Raw genomic sequence first — 18,490 nt, 5'->3', positions numbered from 1 at the left:
ATGTATGAGATCTTGGGGTGTTTCAGGTCTGACTTGTGTTACAAAGCATTATCAAAACTGCAAAAGAGTAGGAAAGGAAAGTAGCACATAGCCTTTTTGAACTTCAAAGGTATTAATTCGCTTTTGCTTGTCATTTACACAAAGTTCATGTCCTCACCTTGTGTTAGTACTCTGGATGTTCCTCTACTCTCTGAAGTATTTTTTAATTAAGTCTTCTCCTGCTGTGACCTCAGCACTGCACATTGCAACTAGGCATGGATGAACTAACAATCTTCCCTCCTAAAGGCAGTGTTCCTCTATAGAAACACTATTGATTTCAGTCTCTTCTCTGTGAGGTTAATTAAAGTGTGGAGAAGCTGAAGTGGATGCTGTGTGATGCCAGTAATGAGTCAGAGCATCTGATCTCTGTTAGCTTATACCTGTCTCCATCCTGTTGCTTTGAATCTTTCTTCTTGTCACTTTACAGGATGGCTGCTGTTAAAATTCAAGGTTGGAGTTACTTATCACTCAGAGCCAACTTGCCAAGTTAAAGGCAGTAAGTTTGGGTTAGATTTTCCTTGCAAGGTTTGTTTGCCCACTGAAAGATAAAGTTTTTCATTCTGTGCTTATCACTTCAGAGGTTGATTTGTCTCTTGGGCAGGGAGGGATAACATGTTCTTAATCCATCCCAAGCCTTGCTCCTTTCCTTTTGTGAATAGGAGACTGAAGTGTAGGGAAAAAAGCTTTTGGAACAAGAGATTAAAAAAGAGTCTGGCAGCAATGATTTGTAGTGAGTAAAGCTGTAATGCGGTGTTACATCACTAACATCACTACTTTGAATTTAATTCAAGCCTTAATATATAAAAAGGAGGAGTGGTTTACAAAAATGCACATATGTGAGATGAGAGTGACTTAATCTTTCTTTATGACTTCGAGTTTGCATTAAATTAGGAGCCCTGTAGAGAAATCCAGGAACTGAAGCTGGTCACAGCCTCCTATGAGCTCTTACTGGGTCCTGCTGGGTCTGTTTGTAGGAACTGGTGTTTCAGCTCACACTAATTTTTACAGCACAGCTGTATCTGTATTCAAATGCAAAAGCCCTGGAAGTGTTGTCCAGTTTCTATTCCAGAATTTTTCACTTTCTAGAGGGTGTTTTCAAACAACAGTGCAGACTGGAACACTCAGTGCTGAAGCTGGTGGGTGCTGTGACCTGGGCTGCAGTGAGCAAACCTTCCCTGAGTTCAGCCTTTAAAAGGAGATCCCCTTTTCCCCCTGCATTTCCTCTGCCTCATGTTTATTTTCAGACCTGGTGACACTGCTGTTGGTTTCTTTCTTCTTACTAAGTGTCAGGTTATAGGTAGGACTTTTCCTTTGGCTAGAGAAAAACGGAGATGGGGAAGGTGCAAATAATGTTTCAGTTCAAGTCTTGAGCATCATCCATGAGACATTTGCCTTTGGGAAGAGGAAATAAATACTTGAATGTAGATATTTTGACTGACAATTCTTTCCCCTCAGAACTGAGAGCAAATCCAGTATTTCTAAGCTTTCTAAGTTATGTGGGAAGCTTCCAGGAATGTGGAACACAAACAGATGTGGTTGATCTCCCATGGCAAAAATGTACACATATTCCATTTATTCAGCACAGTTCAGGATGGGAATCTGGGGATGGATAAGTTGTGCTGACCCTGCATGTCAAACAGGTTTGATGTCAGATGAATCAGAAGGAAGAAACCTACTTACAGGAAGGTTGTGTTTCACTGCCTATTTACTGTTCTCCCAGAGGTTTCTGTACTTTTTTCCTGCCTTAATTTGCTTTTCTTTGTTGAATGCTGCAGAAGCAGCGGCAAGGGGATGGTTTTGGGTGTGGCTTCCAAGCCCTTGCACAAAATGCGCCACAGAATTCGTCTGAGGAGTCTGGAAGGAGCTTAGGTTACTTGCCTGTGATAGGTCACCTGTCAAATACAGGCTTGGACAGACAAAGTGGTTTTACTGACCAGTCCAGTTACTGGCTCTGGTGGGGGTATCCTGGCTCTTTTATGTATCTGGAGTTGATTTATCAAAATCTTTTCTCACTCAGAAAACAAATTTTGAATGCTCTGTGTTTTGGGGGCATCTGATGCCTTCCTCATCTTCACAGGCTTTTAGTGACCATCCTGTACTCTTTTTCTTCCTTTATTTGTTGAGGTTATGCTTAAATTGTGCAACAGATCTTGCTCTCTCCACCATTAAGTGTTAACTCCTGGGTTGTTTGTCTTTAACCCGTGATATTCTGAGTTACGAGCTACTGCATTATTAATTTGGAGCAAGTGTGCAGTTAGGTAACCATCGACCTCTGAACGAATGTGTTCCTTCTGCTCCCCTTTGAGTGTCCTTCTCTCTGCCAGGCTCCACTTTGCCTGTAACAGCTTCCAGCCTTGGCCTCTGCACCCTGCTCAGTCAGCTCACTGTGGAACTAGAACCTCTTCCACGTGCTGTAACCAAAAGCTGTCAGATCTGTAGGGCCTGTCCAGCAACGGCTTCCTGCATGCACAAACAAGGAGCCTTGAGCTGCTTCCCTGCACACCAGCTCAGCCAGTCCTCCTCTTTTTATTCGTGCAAACAGCAGCCCAGGCTCCTTGCCCAGACATTGCCCTCAACCACAAACCCTGCCAGTTTGGGTGAACTTGCCTGATTTGCTAGAGGTTATGATTTGCTGATTATGCATGAAGGGCTGGAGTTGCTCTTGGCACTTTCCCTTCTCGCTGCTGCACTGATACTTGCAATTGCTTCTTAACATTTTAGTGCAAAAGATGCAGTTTTGGTTTTGCCTTCTACTGGTCTTCTAAAGGAAATCCAGATTGTAAGTGGATTATAAAGAATATTGTTGCTCAGCTCTACCTGTCAGTGGAAAACTTTTCAGGCGCTTTTGAGCCATAGGTTTAAATCCAAGGTGCAGTGCTGGGTGCAGCTGAGCTGAGCTGCAGCACAAGCTGCTCAGGGGACTGTGTGGAAGGAAGAGCTGGCAAAGGAAAGTCAGTGTTGCTTTGGAGGGCTGTGCTGGGTGTGTCTCTTCTGGAGGGTTCTGTGGTGATGTTGGTAATTTTTGGCGTATTCAGTGAGAAACTGGGGCAGTGACTACAAAAGGGTTTGTTCTGGTGCTCACCCCAAGCTGTTGTGGTTCTCTCAACCTTCTGACCTGCTAGGGAGAGGATTGTGCTGCTTCTGCAGCAATGGTGGAAGCAGAGCAGTTCAGTATTGGGTGTATTTGTAAAACATACTAACATTTCAGGAGCTCAGTGATAGAAAACCTTGTGTAAGAAGAGACAGAGCACGTTTTACCCACTGGGTATCTTGGGATGGACAGCATGTAGAATCTCACTGAAAATCTGCAGGTGGAGAGCTGGATTTGCCTTTCAACTCCCTTCCCTTATAGGATTATGCTAACTCATATCTGTTACAGTGATACTAGAGGTCAAAAATGGGAAGATTTCACTGTGCAGTGGATTCGGGGCTGTGCTCAGGGGGGTCGTTACCACTGTCAGTGTTGTAATCCTTTTTTAGAGGTTGATTTCCTGTGCAAACGAAAGACTGCAGAAAAAGCACCCACAAGCATACCCAACAAAATGATGAAAAAACCCAATGCCAAAGATTTCCTACTCCCAGTTCTTTACTGCATCAATCTTTCCTGGATCAATAGGAACTGGGGTCTTAGTGCAGCACTGCACGGTGGAGCATCACTATTAGTAATGTCAGGTAATAATGCCCAAATATACGTCTTTTGTATTGCTTGGGGTTTTATTTTTCTCTGTTTCTCCTGTCTTAGGATTCCATGCAGTATGAGGACTGTGTTGTACATGTGTTCATCTTATTGAAATGCTTTTTTTAAATTTAAATACCCACGTCCTCTCTCTCCCCACAGGATTGTCCTCTATAGGCTCCCGAGCAGTAGAACAGGCCACAAATAATTAATCTCTGGGTCAGGACATAGTAATTTAATTTGGAAGAATAACAAAGCTTACAGAAATTGCAATACAGAGGAATGCTTTTGTTCAGTTTTTTGAACAGCTTTTCTGTTTGATATTCATGCATTTAATTTTGATGTGTCACATGCCACATTCAATGACACTGAACAGTGAAAACACATTTTCAAGACAATGCTTCCCATGCATGACACACGGCCTTTTGTTGGGAAAGAACCCCTGATGCTGCGGTCAGATCATTGCACCTCCTTTGTACAAAATCACTGGAAAGAGCTGGAGTGGGAGGGGAAGGGCACTCTGAAATTGTGAAGATGATTTGTTGGAAGGTACCCAGGCTGTAACAGGGATCCTTCTCTTGCGCTGTGTCCAGGTTATCCCCTGCCTCCCAAAGCAGCCGGAACATCCACCTACCCCGCTGAGAGCAGGGCTGTGCTTTCAGGCCAGAGCTGCATCTGGAGGGGTTAGTGCTGAGCCGTACGTCGACGGAGCACGACGGTGATGGCCAGGAGCTGGAGGAGCAGGAGACAGAGGCCTGCCAAGGGGACCCAGAGGAAGACGAGACAGAAGTGATCTGGCTCTTCCTGCCTTCTGCTGTCTGCAGGAATAGAGAAGAGGGAAGGTCACAGCTGGTGTTACAGACGGTTCTGGTGGGGCTGAGGGCGGGGGAGGGAGCCCAGGGCCCTGCCCGGTGAGGACACAAGGCTGAAAGTTTTCCTGCGTCCTCTGATGGGGCTAAAAGCAGAGCTGGGCCCTGAGGCTCTGCCTTCCCCCCTCCTGTTCCTGATGTGCCCAGGCATGGGACATGCTCATGCTTTTTACATCATCCTTAGCCTTTCCTATGGGGGATGAAATGATGGAATTTAATCCTTCCAACTCTGCTAAAGCTGTATGGATTTTCACTCTCCCCCCATCCTAAAATATCTGCGGGATCTGCCTTGCTATCAGTGGACGAGGGTCTAGCACTTCCCCTCTCCCTCCTTGCATCCAGTCTACCTGGATCTAGTGTCTTCAGGCAGGAGTCCTCTTCAGTCATGCCGCACTGGGTGGTGGGTCCTGGTCTGATGGGTGCCACTACAGTGGTGGCTGCAAGTCAAATGGATGAATTCAGCATGGAGGGAAATACAATAAAAATAATTCTCTCCTGCCTGGGCTTGGCTGTTCCTGGATACAGCAAAGACTCAGCTTTGGAGACTCAGTTCTTGGAGGAACTTCAAGAGCCAAGTTTGGATGGGATCTCCCTAAAGAGGCTGACCCGAGACCCAAGAGGGAGCTGCAGCCTCCTTATTTCCCACCTTCTGACACCCTCACAAAGCCTGAGCCCCCTGAGCTTGGTGGTACTTTTGGGACCTGCGTGTGCTGGGGAAGGAGGGGGTGCTGGTGCACTTGGTGTTGATCTTCTCCCTTCAGAGCCATGGCTGGGATGGAGCAGTGGGGATGTGGAGATGATGCTGGGTGAGCCCAGTCACGTTTGCCTTTGGGCAGAAGCAGTCCCAGGAGGAGAGGTGGGAAGCAGGGAGCCTCTGGCAGGAGGAGCAGTGGGTTGGTCATAGGATGCCTTGGGCAAGCAGGCAGGGAAATGGGGTTTGTGGGAGGGATGGCTGGTAAAAAAGGGCACGGGCAGGAGGGCAGGGCTGGGTGAAGGTGGTGCTGACCTGGAAGGAAGGCAAGCTGGCCAGGGCTGAATTACAGCATTTGGTTGAAACCTGCCACGCAGAAATAGCTCCCCTCATCCTGCGGTCTGAAAGATTTCACTACCAAATGATAGGACGTGTGCTCTCTCCAGGCCTCAAAGTGTGAGGATGTTTTCTGATTCCCCTCAAAGGTGGCCCTGGACGTGGAGCTGATGAAGACAATGAAGTGAAGGCTCCCACTCTTGTCCTGGTGGATCCAGAAAGCGCCACTGTGCCTGTCAGAGCGACACTCCAGCTCCAGCTTCTGGCCCAGCCGCAGCTGGGTGATGTCCTTGGGAGACCTGAGCTTTATCTCGAGTGACTGGCCATAAACGCCAGGGCAGCCTGCAGGAGAGAAATCCTTGCTGGAACCACTTGGGAAGAGTCAAAGGGTTCCCTGAGGAAACCTCCCTCCCTGTCTGTGGGCTGGAAGTACAAATGGAAAGGGAAGAGCTCAGTGTCTGGATGATGTGAAGGTTTGCTTGGAGTCCTTGCTGGGGTGGTGCATGGAGGGTGCTCAGCAATCAGCCACCAGGGCTTGCAAGGTGGGTGCTGCCCCTCCAGTGCCTTCTCCAGGACATTCCAGCTTCTCTGAAGTGACTCCCTTGGCACTTGTTGCCCAGCCCCTTTTTTCCACCCTCCTCCCTCCCCTCCAGAACCACTCATTGGATCAATCTCCCTTCCCAGTGCCCGTGGTGCTGCAGTCACCCCTGTGGCTGCCCTTTGCTGCCTGAGGTGATTCTGCCTTTCCCCCACAATGACTGAGCACATCTCAAAGTCAGCCTTTTTGCTTTGATTTTTTCCTCCCCTTGAACCCATTAGTCCTTTGTCTTGGATTCAGTGGAAGGGTTTTTCTTGTCCCTGCCGGTGAAGGGGCTGCACAGCCCCGTGTCCGTACTCACAGAATGCCAGCGTGAGCAGCAGGAGCAGGGCAGGAGCGGTGTCCATCTTCTCCTGGGCTGTCTGTCCTTGGGGCTGGTGCAGCACAGCTGAGATGATCTTTGTCACTTGGCTTGGGAGGCTGTGTCTCTCTTTGGGGAGGATGTGATGTCATCAGGACCCCAACATCCAGATGCATTCCGTTCAAGTCCAGAATCTGGGTCTCTTTAACATCGTCATTTCTTAGAAGGACCTCAGGGATTTTTTCCTGGATGACTTCCCTAGGCATCCAGAGTGACGCTGCTCAAGGCTTAGGGCGGATCAGCCACTGCAGCCTGCTGTTCCCTCCCCACAGCTTCTGTGCAGAAGGTCCAGGCCAGCCCCATCCTCTGGTGCAGAACACGTTCTTGGCAGGGATTCTGCCTCCCTGTCTTGGGCACGTTCACGGAGCCCCGTGTGCGTGGCAGAGCCCACGGTGTTCATGGTGTGGACCCACGGGTGTTGTTCATCTCCAAGCACAGGTTTCTGGCACGTGGATGGGTACTTCTCTGTTGTCCTCCTTGCGCTTCTTTGTTCAGTTCTTTGCTATTGCTCAGCAAAAGCCCTTTCATGCAAGGTAGCTGGTCTGGGAACTGGAACCTGTTGAGACTGTCCCTTGCACAAGTGAGCCTTTTGCCTTTCCTTTGTGGTTAAAACTTGTGGTTCTCTTCTTTAACCACAGGGCCTTCTGCTCTTCACAAAAACCCTTTTATGCTTCACCAGAGAGGGCCCTTGCTGCCTGTGACCACTTGCACATGAGGATGGGTGATGCTTCCTGGAGTTTTGCATGCGTACAAAGAAGCATTTCACCAGCGTGCAAGGGGCTGGGCTGGCGTTGGATTGATTTCTTTCTTCTTGACTTTCCTATTGACTGCTTTTCTGTGTGAGGAGTGGTTTTTGTTACACCTTTGCAAGGAAGCTCCTTTTCTTCCTCAGGTGCTGCTGAGTTTGATGCTGTTGCTATTGGGACTGCTACTCAGGTCACGGGATGACCCAGCCATCTTCTCCTGGGCTGGCTGTCCTTGGGGACAGTGCAGCACAGCTGAGATGATCTTTGTCACTTGGTTTGAGAGGCTGTGTCACTCTTTGGGGAGGATGTGATGTCATCAGGACCCTCCTGGGTAAAGTGACGACGTTTGGCATCTGTGGCAAAGCGTTGAGGAAAAAATGAACTTCTGAAGGAATTAGTTTCTAGGCCAGAATTTGTGATTTGCTTGTTCTTTGTTTTATCTCCTTGTGGTTCTTTCATCTCACCACAAGTTCCTTCTGTCCTGCCCCAAAGCCCGTTGTGTGCTCCAGTGGAGAGAGCCCTTGCTGCTGCCCCAGGATGACCACTGGCACAGGGGGATGAGTGATGTTTCCTGCAACTTTGCACACACAGGCTTTCCTGCTGATTATCTTTCTGTGTAAGGTTCTTTGTTTAATTTTTTTTTTTTTTTTTTTTTTTTTTAATAAACCTTTGCCAAAAGCCTCTTGATCCCTGGGTTTGCTGGAATACAGGTGCTGCTGTTTGTGCTGCTGCTGACAGCTGAGTTATGGAAAATGATTTAGGAATGTTTCTACCACTGGGCATCGATGTGTGAGGGTCACTGGTGCTGTGTGAGCTGTGTCCTGCAGAGTGTGGCTTGGAGGATCAGTGTGAAGATGTGTAGAGGGAGGCAGGAGCCCTCCCAGAGCCTCCTGAGCTTGGCACTGGGCTTAAAAGTGATCAGGTGTGTTCTGGAGTAACCAACAACCCCTCTGAAACAAATAAAAATGCCCAAAGCAAACAGATCCTTCTATTTCTTCGTCTGTTGGGAGAGGATTTGGGTGCGGGGGTCAGTACCAGGAGCACACTGCACTTCTGCCTGGGCTACAGGAACCTGGTGTGATGTGGGACGTGAAAAAGTGAATATGAGAAGATGAGGAAAGAGCTATAGCTTTTTTGGCAGGAACACTTTGAGTTGCAGCTTTTTAAGTGAAAATTTTTAGCTCCCACTAAGTCAATAGGAGACCACCCAATAATTAAATTGATCTCATTGCCTCAATATTGGGGATTTTCTGTTTTTTTTTTTTCTCTTTTTCATTTTTGTCTTCACAATGTATGTAGTTCCATGGAGTTGTCATTCAGTATTTGCCTGCTATTTTTTAGATACCCTCACCTAGTCCCGAATTTTTTGCTGGATTTTTTTTTTTTTTTTTTTTTTAAATTCTTACAAACAAGTAAGTTTGGAAGAACTTTGTTTTTCTCTGATTTTCTCTCCTTCCCATCTTGTTTACAGAGGAGGAGACTATCAAAGGGTTTCTTCCACTCTTTTCTTGCCAGGTTTTTATCAGCCCTGTGACAAGAATTCCTGAGTACCCGCAGATTCTTTATCTCAGGCACTTTCTTGGCAGTTTCCTGGGATGTGGGAGTCTTACTGGGCCCATCAGCAAATCCCTGGGAAGATACCTTTAGATGATTTTAGGCTGTGGTAAGCTGGAAGCTGAAGCTCAGGATGGTGTGTAAATCACTGGCTTTTCCCTTAGCCAAGACTTTTTCAACCCCTTGTTTATTATCTTCCTGATGGATTTTAGCTTTTCTGAGACTAGGGACTGAAGCAAGAAAGAAATAATGGTCATGAATCTGACTACAATAGTTTTATTTTATATCTCAGTTCTTAAATTGCAAGTATACTAAGGAAATATTTACATGAAATACAAGTCTGAAAAAACAGAACTCACGATAGTCCATAGCATGTCCCCAAAATACCAACATTTTAAGCCTCCTGCTTAAACAAAACAAGTGACAAAGATTTTTTTATTATTATTTTTTTTATTTTTTTATTTTTTTTTTTAAATCACTCAGGCATTTCCCTCAGAAAGAAAGCAAATCTCACTTTCCTTACTCAGGCCAAACTCCTGCAGAAACAGGAGGATCAGGGGTAGCAGCAGAACAAGGCTAGTGTGGGGGGAGCAGTGAACCTCACCCCCAGGACTGTAAAAACCTCAGCAGAAAAGCCCTTTAATCCATATTAACTTCTCACTGCAGTCTTGTGTTCCATCACATGAAACAACAAAAACCCTGGGAGAGAGGTACCGCAAGAAGAAGACCTGTTGGGTGAGGATAATTATTTCTAAGGCTTTGTGTAGCAAATTCCACCTCTGGCTGCATTTTGGGAGGAAGTCCCGCACAGCCTTGAGCAAAGGTCCAGCTCGTGTCCTCATTTCTCATCAGCTTCTCACTGAGGCGCGTCAGCATCAGGCTTGGCATGGTTCTGGTGCCTGAACCCCGGCTGGGAACCGCTGGGAATGCCTTTGGCATTGCCCAGAGAAGCTCAGGGTTTGGCAGGAGCTGTGCTTTACCCTGCAGCTCACAGGGCAGAGCTGCTGCTGGCTGTGTGTCTGCGCTCCCTCTTGTCTCTCCAAACCTGCCGGGGCACAGTGGGAGAGGTGCTGTGCTGTCGTAGGAGATGGATTTCTGTGCTGACAGCTCCCAGGAGATGGTCCAGCAGCCAGAAGGAGCAGATGCTGATCTGTGTTACTTTGGTGCTCTGGGTTTCCTGGGGGACTCCTCGTTTGCAGGTCTGGAGAGAGAAGAGGGTTTGGTTTACTCAGATGGGAGAGGAGCAAGAAGTCAATAAAAGCTCCTTTAGCTTTGGGCTGCAGCCAGGGAGCTCCCAGAGAAGGCTGCAAAGTGTTCCTAAATCCTGTCTGTGCAAGTGAATGATCTGCCACCGTTTCAGGTTGTATCTCAAGGTACACTGATGGTCAAATCTAATACTAATTAAAAAATACAGTGGCCTTTTAAAATTTCCCTCTGACTTCTGCACACTCCTGTCCTCTCACTAAGCCTTTCTCTACATGCAGAAAGGAATGAAGGAAGAAGAGCTCAGGGTTTGCAGGAGGTTTTTTTTTGAGTTAAACGGGGTGCTATCATTTCAGAGAGACTTCTTCTTGTTGGAATGTGTTGCCTGCAGAGAACTTTGAAAGGAGGCTTTCCAGACATCCAACATGCACCCAAAATGATAGAAATGACTGCTCTCCATGGACTGAGAGTCTTGTGCTGATCTAAGGAGTTGGGGATCCAGCACCCCTCTTCAGGGAAGTTTAATTGGTGGTGGAGAAGGAATCCTTCTGCTGCCAGCAAGGATCACAAGCCAGATCCTGGGGTGCTCTTTAAGGGAGTGAATTGCACTGTTAACTTCCAAAGATCTTCCTTGCACTAAGCAGGAGCTGCTCAGAGCAGCAGGAATTTCCTCTTTAAATCAAAACTGAAAGATGGCACAATAGCTAAAACCAGAGCCCTGTCAAGTTTAGGGCTGCTGAAGGAGAGCCATCCCAGAGGAGGTGATTTCCTGAGGCTCCTGTATTACAACCACTGCATCAGGGCAAAGTGGGAGAGCTCTGCAGGGTGTTTTTCTTCCCAGAGAGACAGAACATCCTTGCACAGAGCTGGCAACAGGGGTTGAGATAAGGGAAAAATGCAAACATTCTCCTAAACAAGGCTGCATGAAGAGCTGTTCCTTATCATTTCTGCCCTGGAAAGGCAGATGAGGATCAGGAAAGTGCAGGGTGTAATAGATACCCCCTGTGGAAATGACAGTCTGTTCCATTTTACAGACAGTTTGAAAAAATGCAACCCGCCTTTAAAAGAAAAATAAATTTGTAGGGATCCATTTTCTGCTAATGCTGGGGAGGGACTGCATGAATCTGGAGAACAAAATGGCAATTACGTCTCGTACTAAAAAAACCCACAGGTGTATATCAAGGAACAGGAATTGATCTGATTTAAAAGGTGCTTTGATTGGCAAAGAATGAGGCTCCAGAGATGTGAATGTGCTGTTCCAAAGTTTCTTGGCAACCCAGCTGCTCCAAGCACCAGCCCAGCCCAGGCTGCCCTTGAGCAGCAGTTCAGTGGAGACTTCTTGGTGTCTCCCTCGCCGCAAGCCCCAGGCTGCACAAGGCTCGCACAAGTGCAGAAGTGGTTTCCTGCAGAGCAGGAGAGGTGAGCAAACCAGCTGCAGGGAGGTCGATTTGCAGAAACAAAAGATGTGTGGGCAAAAAGCATTTCCTCTTCCAAACCAGGAAACTGCAGTTCTCACCCCGATCGTGTTTTCCCCGTGACCCAGGGTGAGGGGCGGCTTGGGGAGGCAGGAGGGAAAGCACAAAGGAAAGGTTCCTGCGTGCCCTGGAAACTGGGCTACCCCTCAGCCTATTCCTGTCTGCTCTGCTGTTTCTCAGGAGAGTCATGCAAGGCTGCAGCAGCCTCTCTGCTACTGCTCCTTCGTGCTTCTTGGGGAAACAGAGGCAGGAAGCCTGGTGCTGTTGGTCCAAAATGGTGCAGAAGGGGATTTGGGATGCAGGAACTTACATGTAATCCATGGGCACATCTGAATATGCAGTAATGAAATCAAGTGAATTGTCTGGGGAGGGGAAGAGATGCAATGTGGTCACTCCCCAAGCTCAAGTTGGGAGTGGTGCACTGGAAGCACAGAAATGTGGTTTAGTTATGGGCACTGGGGGATGCACAAAGTTTGTGGGCTGCCATGAACACCTCCTGTCTTTCTGTTTTGTATTTGCTGCAGGGTCAGAGCTCAATGATTTGAATGACTTAATAGTCAAAAAAGCAAACAAAAAGCCCAAACAGACAAAAAGCCGCAAACAAAACCAAGAATAGGACAGGAGAACCTTCTGTTCCGTTTTTGCCCTTAAAGTCATTGCTCAGGCTCCTCCCAACCACCTTCTATCAGATGAAGAATTTTTAGGTTGCTTTTTGGCACCTGCCTCCTTTATCTCTTGAGGGTGAGATGTTGCCAAGTTGGAGAGAAAAATGCCAGTGCCTGGCACTCACCTCTTACACCTGCATCTTCGTCTTCGGGTTTCTAAGAAAAGAGAGAAAATGTTTTAGTTCAAAGGTGCCAAGTGACAGCTCAGGAAAGAAACCCTGCAGTGAAGCAGGGCTGGTGTTCCCCTGCAGCTGATATCTTCAAGACTAATAATGGATAAACCAAGGCTATTTTTGAGGAAATCCATGCCAGGGAGTGGTGCTGCAGCTCATGTTACCCCAGTAATCCACTTAAATATTTTCATTAATTAATCTTTAAGGTGAGTAGCAGCAGCAGGGTCAACCTGGGAACGCTGAGGGTGAATTATTTCTGTTTGCTGTCTCCAATGACTTCAGCACATTGCTGAAAATCCCTCAGCAGCAATTGTTGCATGCACCCAAGGTAACTGTGCTCTTCCCCATTTCAGCCTCTGTGCTGTTACTTTGGGGTAGATTGAGCAAAATAAAACTCCCAGCCATTAATTTTAGACTAAGGTGAAAATCCATCCTGAATCCATCCTAAAGGGTTTGGAAATTGCTGCAGAAATTAGCTGCAGCTGAGGCCTTTTCACTGATGATCGTGTAATGAAGTTTCTCATCTGGTTCCATCTCGAGCTGCTGCTGGGACTCAGCATTTTCTGGAGCATATTTGCTCTGTTAGGTCAGAATGTTTCAGGCTCTGGGATTTTAACCTCTGACACACCCATTTATGAGCCAAGACAGTTGACAGAGTAAACACTGTCTCTTTCTAATCTATTTTCCTTCCTTGAAAGTCTTTGCCAACGTAAATAATTTTCTGACTGCGTGATTCTAATTCGATAATTCTTTCTCATCCTAATCCTGCTGATGGGGATGAAAACACACTGATTTTAACAGTGGCCCTTGTCTTGCATTGACTGTGCTCTGATTTCTGTCTGCCTCCCAGCACTGCCAGAACATCCATCTCCCTGAGGGGCAGGGCTGAGCTCCCATGCCAGAGGTGCATCCAGAGAGGGTGTGGAGAGCCTTACGTTGGCGCAGCACGATGGTGATGGCCAGGGCGATGAGGAGCAGGAGGCAGGCACCTGCTAAGGGCACCCAGATGAAGATGTGACAGAAGAAATCCAGATCCTCCTGCGTTCTCTCTGCTGGAATAGAGAAGATGGAATGTCCACCAGGTGCTCATGGCCGGTGTTGCAGACAGTGCTGGTGTAACCATTTTCCTGGCGACTCGAGGGAGGAAATGTGGGCAAAAGTTTCCTCATGTCTCCTGCTGAGGTAAAAGCAGCCCCAGCCCCCAGGGCTGTACCCTCCCTGCCCGTGTTCCTGGTGTGCCCAGGCATGCTCATGCTTTTTACATCACATTTAGCCTTTCCTAGGTTGAATGAAATATTGGAATTTAATCCTTGCATTCGTGACAAAGAAGCTCTGTGGATCTTCTCTCCCCCTCCCAATCCCCAAATGCCTGCAGGATCCCCCTTGGTGTCAGTGGACCAGAGTCCAGCCTTTCCCCTCTCCCTCCCTCCACTCAGGTTACCTGGATCTGGAGTCTGGAGGTTTGGCTCCTCAGTTGTGCTGCTCTTGGGGGTGGATCCACACATGGTGGGTGCCACTACAGTGGTGGCTGTAAGTGAAATGGATGAATTCAGCATGTAGGGAAAGAGAATAAAACATATCTCTCCTGCACTTCTGCTCTCTTACCCTGTTACCCAGGGCACAGGTGCTCTTGAGTTCAGCTCCAGGAGAACTTCACAGAGCCCATTTTGGAGGGAGACTCCGCAAAGGAGGGTGTCCCAAGAGCCAACAAGAAGCTGCAGCCTCCTTATTTCCCACCTTCTGACACCCTCACAAAGCCTGAGCCCCCTGAGCTTGGTGGTACTTTTGGGACCTGCGTGTGCTGGGGAAGGAGGGGGTGCTGGTGCACTTGGTGTTGATCTTCTCCCTTCAGAGCCATGGCTGGGATGGAGCAGTGGGGATGTGGAGATGATGCTGGGTGAGCCCAGTCACGTTTGCCTTTGGGCAGAAGCAGTCCCAGAAGGAGAGGTGGGAAGCAGGGAGCCTCTGGCAGGAGGAGCAGTGGGTTGGTCACAGGATGCCTTGGGCAAGCAGGCAGGGAAATGGGGTTTGTGGGAGGGATGGCTGGTAAAAAAGGGCACGGGCAGGAGGGCAGGGCTGGGTGAAGGTGGTGCTGACCTGGAAGGAAGGCAAGCTGGCCAGGGCTGAAGTACAGCATTTGGTTGAAACCTGCCACGCAGAAATAGCTCCCCTCATCCTGCGGTGTGAAAGATTTCACTGCCAAATGATAGGACGTGTGCTCTCTCCAGGCCTCAAAGTGTGGGGATGTTTTCTGATTCCCCTCAAAGGTGGCCCTGGATGTGGAGCTGATGAAGACAATGAAGTGAAGGCTCCCACTCTTGTCCTGGTGGATCCAGTAAGCACCACTGTGCCTGTCAGAGCGACACTCCAGCTCCAGCTTCTGGCCCAGCCGCAGCTGGGTGATGTCCTTGGGAGACCTGAGCTTTATCTCGAGTGACTGGCCATAAACGCCAGGGCAGCCTGCAGGAGAGAAATCCTTGCTGGAACCACTTGGGAAGAGTCAAAGGGTTCCCTGAGGAAACCTCCCTCCCTGTCTGTGGGCTGGAAGTACAAATGGAAAGGGAAGAGCTCAGTGTCTGGATGATGTGAAGGTTTGCTTGGAGTCCTTGCTGGGGTGGTGCATGGAGGGTGCTCAGCAATCGGCCACCAGGGCTTGCAAGGTGGGTGCTGCCCCTCCCCTGCCTTCTCCAGGACATTCCAGCTTCTCTGAAGTGACTCCCTTGGCACTTGTTGCCCAGCCCCTTTTTTCCACCCTCCTCCCTCCCCTCCAGAACCACTCATTGGATCAATCTCCCTTCCCAGTGCCCGTGGTGCTGCAGTCACCCCTGTGGCTGCCCTTTGCTGCCTGAGGTGATTCTGCCTTTCCCCCACAATGACTGAGCACATCTCAAAGTCAGCCTTTTTGCTTTGATTTTTTCCTCCCCTTGAACCCATTAGTCCTTTGTCTTGGATTCAGTGGAAGGGTTTTTCTTGTCCCTGCCGGTGAAGGGGCTGCACAGCCCCGTGTCCGTACTCACAGAATGCCAGCGTGAGCAGCAGGAGCAGGGCAGGAGCGGTGTCCATCTTCTCCTGGGCTGTCTGTCCTTGGGGCTGGTGCAGCACAGCTGAGATGATCTTTGTCACTTGGCTTGGGAGGCTGTGTCTCTCTTTGGGGAGGATGTGATGTCATCAGGACCCTCTTGGGTAAGGAGGTGATGCTCGGCATCTGTGGAGGAATGAGGAAAAAAATAGGCTTCTGAAGAGATTAGTTTCTTGTCCAGAGTTTGGACTAATATATCCTTATCAGTTCTTACTGGTGCCTCAAGCCTTTTTCCTGGATGACTTCCCTAGAGATCCAGAGTGATGCTGCTCACGGCTGAGGTAGGATCAGCCACCACAGCCAGCTGTCCCCAGCCCGCTGGGGATCCACAGCAGCTCCAGCTCTGCAGAAGTTATGGACGAGTCCCACGCTTTTGATGCAGGCTGCACTTTGCTTTTCTTGGCAGGGATTCTGCCTCCTTCTCTTTGGTGCACTCAAGGATTCTCATGTGGAAGGCAGAGCCCACGCTATGTTGTTTCCCCTCAAGTGAGGCACAGGTGTTTCGTGGCATTGCTATACATATCACTTTTCTCCAAGCACACGTGCTGCTGGCACACAGCTGGGTTCTTCAGGTGCTTGATTGTTCTCTTTGCAATTCCTCTTTGTTTAATTCTTCTTTGCAATTGCGAATCTCTTCGTGCAGGGCAGGTGGTCTGTGAGCAGAAAGTTCAGGTGAGTGCTCAATGTCCAGGGCGTGCTTTGCTTTTTGTTCATTTTAACAACCTGTGGCCCTCTTCTCTCACCACAGGTGCTTCCTCTCTGCTAAAAATAGCCCCTTGTGTGCCTCAGTGGAGAGGCCCTTGCTGCTGCCTTCAGGTGACCTCTTGCACATGGGGATGGGTGATGCTTCCTGGAGCTTCAGACACGTACAGTAACAACATTTTCACCAGCCCGTGAGGGGCTGGGCTAGAGTCTGATTTCTTTCTTTCTTCATGGCTTTCTTGTTGATTTTCTTTTTTTTTAATATGCCTTTTTTTTTTTTTTTTCTTTTTTTTTTTTTTCCCCATCACGCCTCTGCAAAGAAAGCCCCTTTCTCCTGGATCTGTCACAAAGTAGGTGCTGCTGGGTTTGATGCCGTTTCTATTGGGGCTCAGAGCTAAATCACTGGAAATGGTTTAGGAACTGGGTTTATTTCTCTGGGCTTCAATGCATGTTGGCAAATGAAGAAAGCTTCTTTTAGGCCCTGCTGAGATATGTGAAATTCATGCTTTTGTTAGGCTTGGGAGACTTGTGATGTCTACCTTGAATAAGGCAAAAAAAAAAGTAAAATGGAAATGAATGTGCTGGCCGATGAGGATGGGACAAAAAATCCATCAATTCTAGGTTCTCACTCTGCTGCTGAGTGAGCATGCAGCGCATGGCCTCAGAGATGTGGTGCTGGATGTGCTGGGAGAACCTGCACAACCAAAGGATCGTCCAGGAAGGGCTCCTGCCTTTCTTAATAGGGATTCTTGTCTCTGACAAATAGTAAACTTTATTACGAAACAGTCCAAGGTACCAAACTGGCACCCAGATATTCCTCTCCTCTGTGTGGAGGTGTCCTTGATCTTGGCCCTCTTTGCTCACAGGTTGAGTTGATTTCCAGGCTAGGCCACCTTTTCCTCTGCTAGTGAATATATCTTTAAAGGCAAGGGAAAAGCTTATTGTCATCAGGGAGATATAGGTGCAGGAGGGCTGTCACACATCACTTTTTTACTGACTTCTGTGATAAGGTGCTGCATACAATGCATACATAATTTCTATTTTGCAAAGCAGCAAAGAAGAAAAAATGAAGTTGCAGTGCCAATTATTTGATTAGGAAAAGCTCCAGAACACAAGAAGGACCTCCACGAAAAAAGCTCTGATTTAAAATCAACACTTGTTAAAATAATTCAGATTGGTAGATGTAAGTTTAATACTGATGACCAACTCCAAAACTGGGAGGAGAAGGTGAGTAATCAGATTAATTAAGGAATCTTCTTGATTTTCATATATCCTGGTTTGCATTGTTGGACTGAGTTCCTAAGCCAAATCAATGAACACTAGCACTAATAACATGTTTTATTCGTAATTTAGTTAGTAATTTCTGTTGTAGTGTCACTTGTGTGTTGTGACTAAGGAAGAAGAAAATACTCAGACAACCAGTTACTTCAGCAGAGCATCATATAAGAGAAGTCAGGAGACCAGACAGACTGATTAGAAAGTAGAAGTAATTTCTTTTTTCTCCTAAACCTATGTGTACATTTCATTTTACTCACAGCTAGGGTTACAGGACTCTGATGTTGTTGAACTCCAACCTAAGTTGCTTATGACTGAGGTTTATCGTTATATACTAGGGCCTGCCTAGGTCTGTATTTAATTAATGTTGAATAATTCGTAGAAGACAGGAACAAGGAGACAAGAGACAAAATCAGGCAGGGATGAGACAGAGTAACAAAGATTCCTCTGTTTTTGATCAGGGCTTAGCAGGAAGTGAATTTCGGATTCGTTCCCTCTGCTTTTTTAGATCCATTTGACAGAGAAGGAATGAGAAACGAGATGGAGCTGAGGCACCAGAGCTGGAGAACGTGCTGAGTTTTGGATGTGTTTGATTTCTCAGTCTTTTTGTGGAAAGCTCTCAGGGACATTTTCATGGGGTAAGAACCTCTTCAGTTTCTCAGTGCGGGTCACAGCAGACATTGCCTGGATGTCTCCCAGTACTGCGTGGCTGGAGCTCCTCTGGGGACACGGGAGTCACGCTGCCGTGGTGGGTGGACACAAAAGGAGCACCCAAAATGACCGTGCTCCGACATGTCCATTGTTCTGCTGCCCACGGTGTCTCCTAGTGCTCCAGAAGGACCTCCCATTGCCCAGCAGTGATGCCACACTGCTGAGGAGCAGCAGCGTGAGCGGTCAGTGACGGTAGCTGAGGGGTGGCACCGGCCTGTCTGCGCCACAGCACCGCTGACTCCTCCTGTTCTCAACCCTTGAAGGATTGCGTTAAAATTTTCCACTCCTCTTTCATAAGGAGGAATGGAAAGTGTCGATGAAGGTTTCAAAATGCAGT

The 18,490-nt window shown here is 47.9% G+C and overlaps 1 protein-coding gene and 1 pseudogene across 1 annotated transcript; both read right to left on the bottom strand.

Moving 5' to 3' along the window:
* Window positions 1-3,447: 3,447 nt before the first annotated feature.
* Window positions 3,448-6,662, bottom strand: LOC120752690 (T-cell surface glycoprotein CD8 alpha chain-like; annotated as a pseudogene).
* Window positions 6,663-9,356: 2,694 nt separating this feature from the next.
* On the bottom strand, window positions 9,357-15,940 carry LOC120753353 (T-cell surface glycoprotein CD8 alpha chain-like). The gene is made up of 7 exons (XM_040065456.1): window positions 15,680-15,940; window positions 15,404-15,591; window positions 14,484-14,846; window positions 13,828-13,914; window positions 13,322-13,438; window positions 12,339-12,369; window positions 9,357-10,071 (listed from the first exon to the last, which is right to left on the bottom strand). Exons 2-7 carry the CDS (start codon window positions 15,447-15,449, stop codon window positions 10,026-10,028), a joined length of 690 nt encoding a protein of 229 aa, XP_039921390.1. The 5' UTR covers window positions 15,450-15,591; window positions 15,680-15,940; the 3' UTR covers window positions 9,357-10,025.
* Window positions 15,941-18,490: the final 2,550 nt, after the last annotated feature.

This window comes from Hirundo rustica, chromosome 5 (genome assembly GCF_015227805.2).
Source record: "Hirundo rustica isolate bHirRus1 chromosome 5, bHirRus1.pri.v3, whole genome shotgun sequence".
Taxonomy (NCBI): domain Eukaryota; kingdom Metazoa; phylum Chordata; class Aves; order Passeriformes; family Hirundinidae; genus Hirundo; species Hirundo rustica.
Note: the sequence above shows the minus strand (reverse complement) of the source record. Positions and strands in the feature narration are given on the sequence as shown.

Coding starts and splice junctions, on each gene's coding strand:
- LOC120753353 (XM_040065456.1), bottom strand. CDS start 15,449: ATGGACACCGCTCCTGCCCTGCTCCTGCTGCTCACGCTGGCATTCT. Junction 14,847..15,403: donor GCTGCTCACGCTGGCATTCT/GTGAGTACGGAC, acceptor TCTCTCCTGCAG/GCTGCCCTGGCGTTTATGGC. Junction 13,915..14,483: donor CCAGCTTGCCTTCCTTCCAG/GTCAGCACCACC, acceptor TTTCACTTACAG/CCACCACTGTAGTGGCACCC.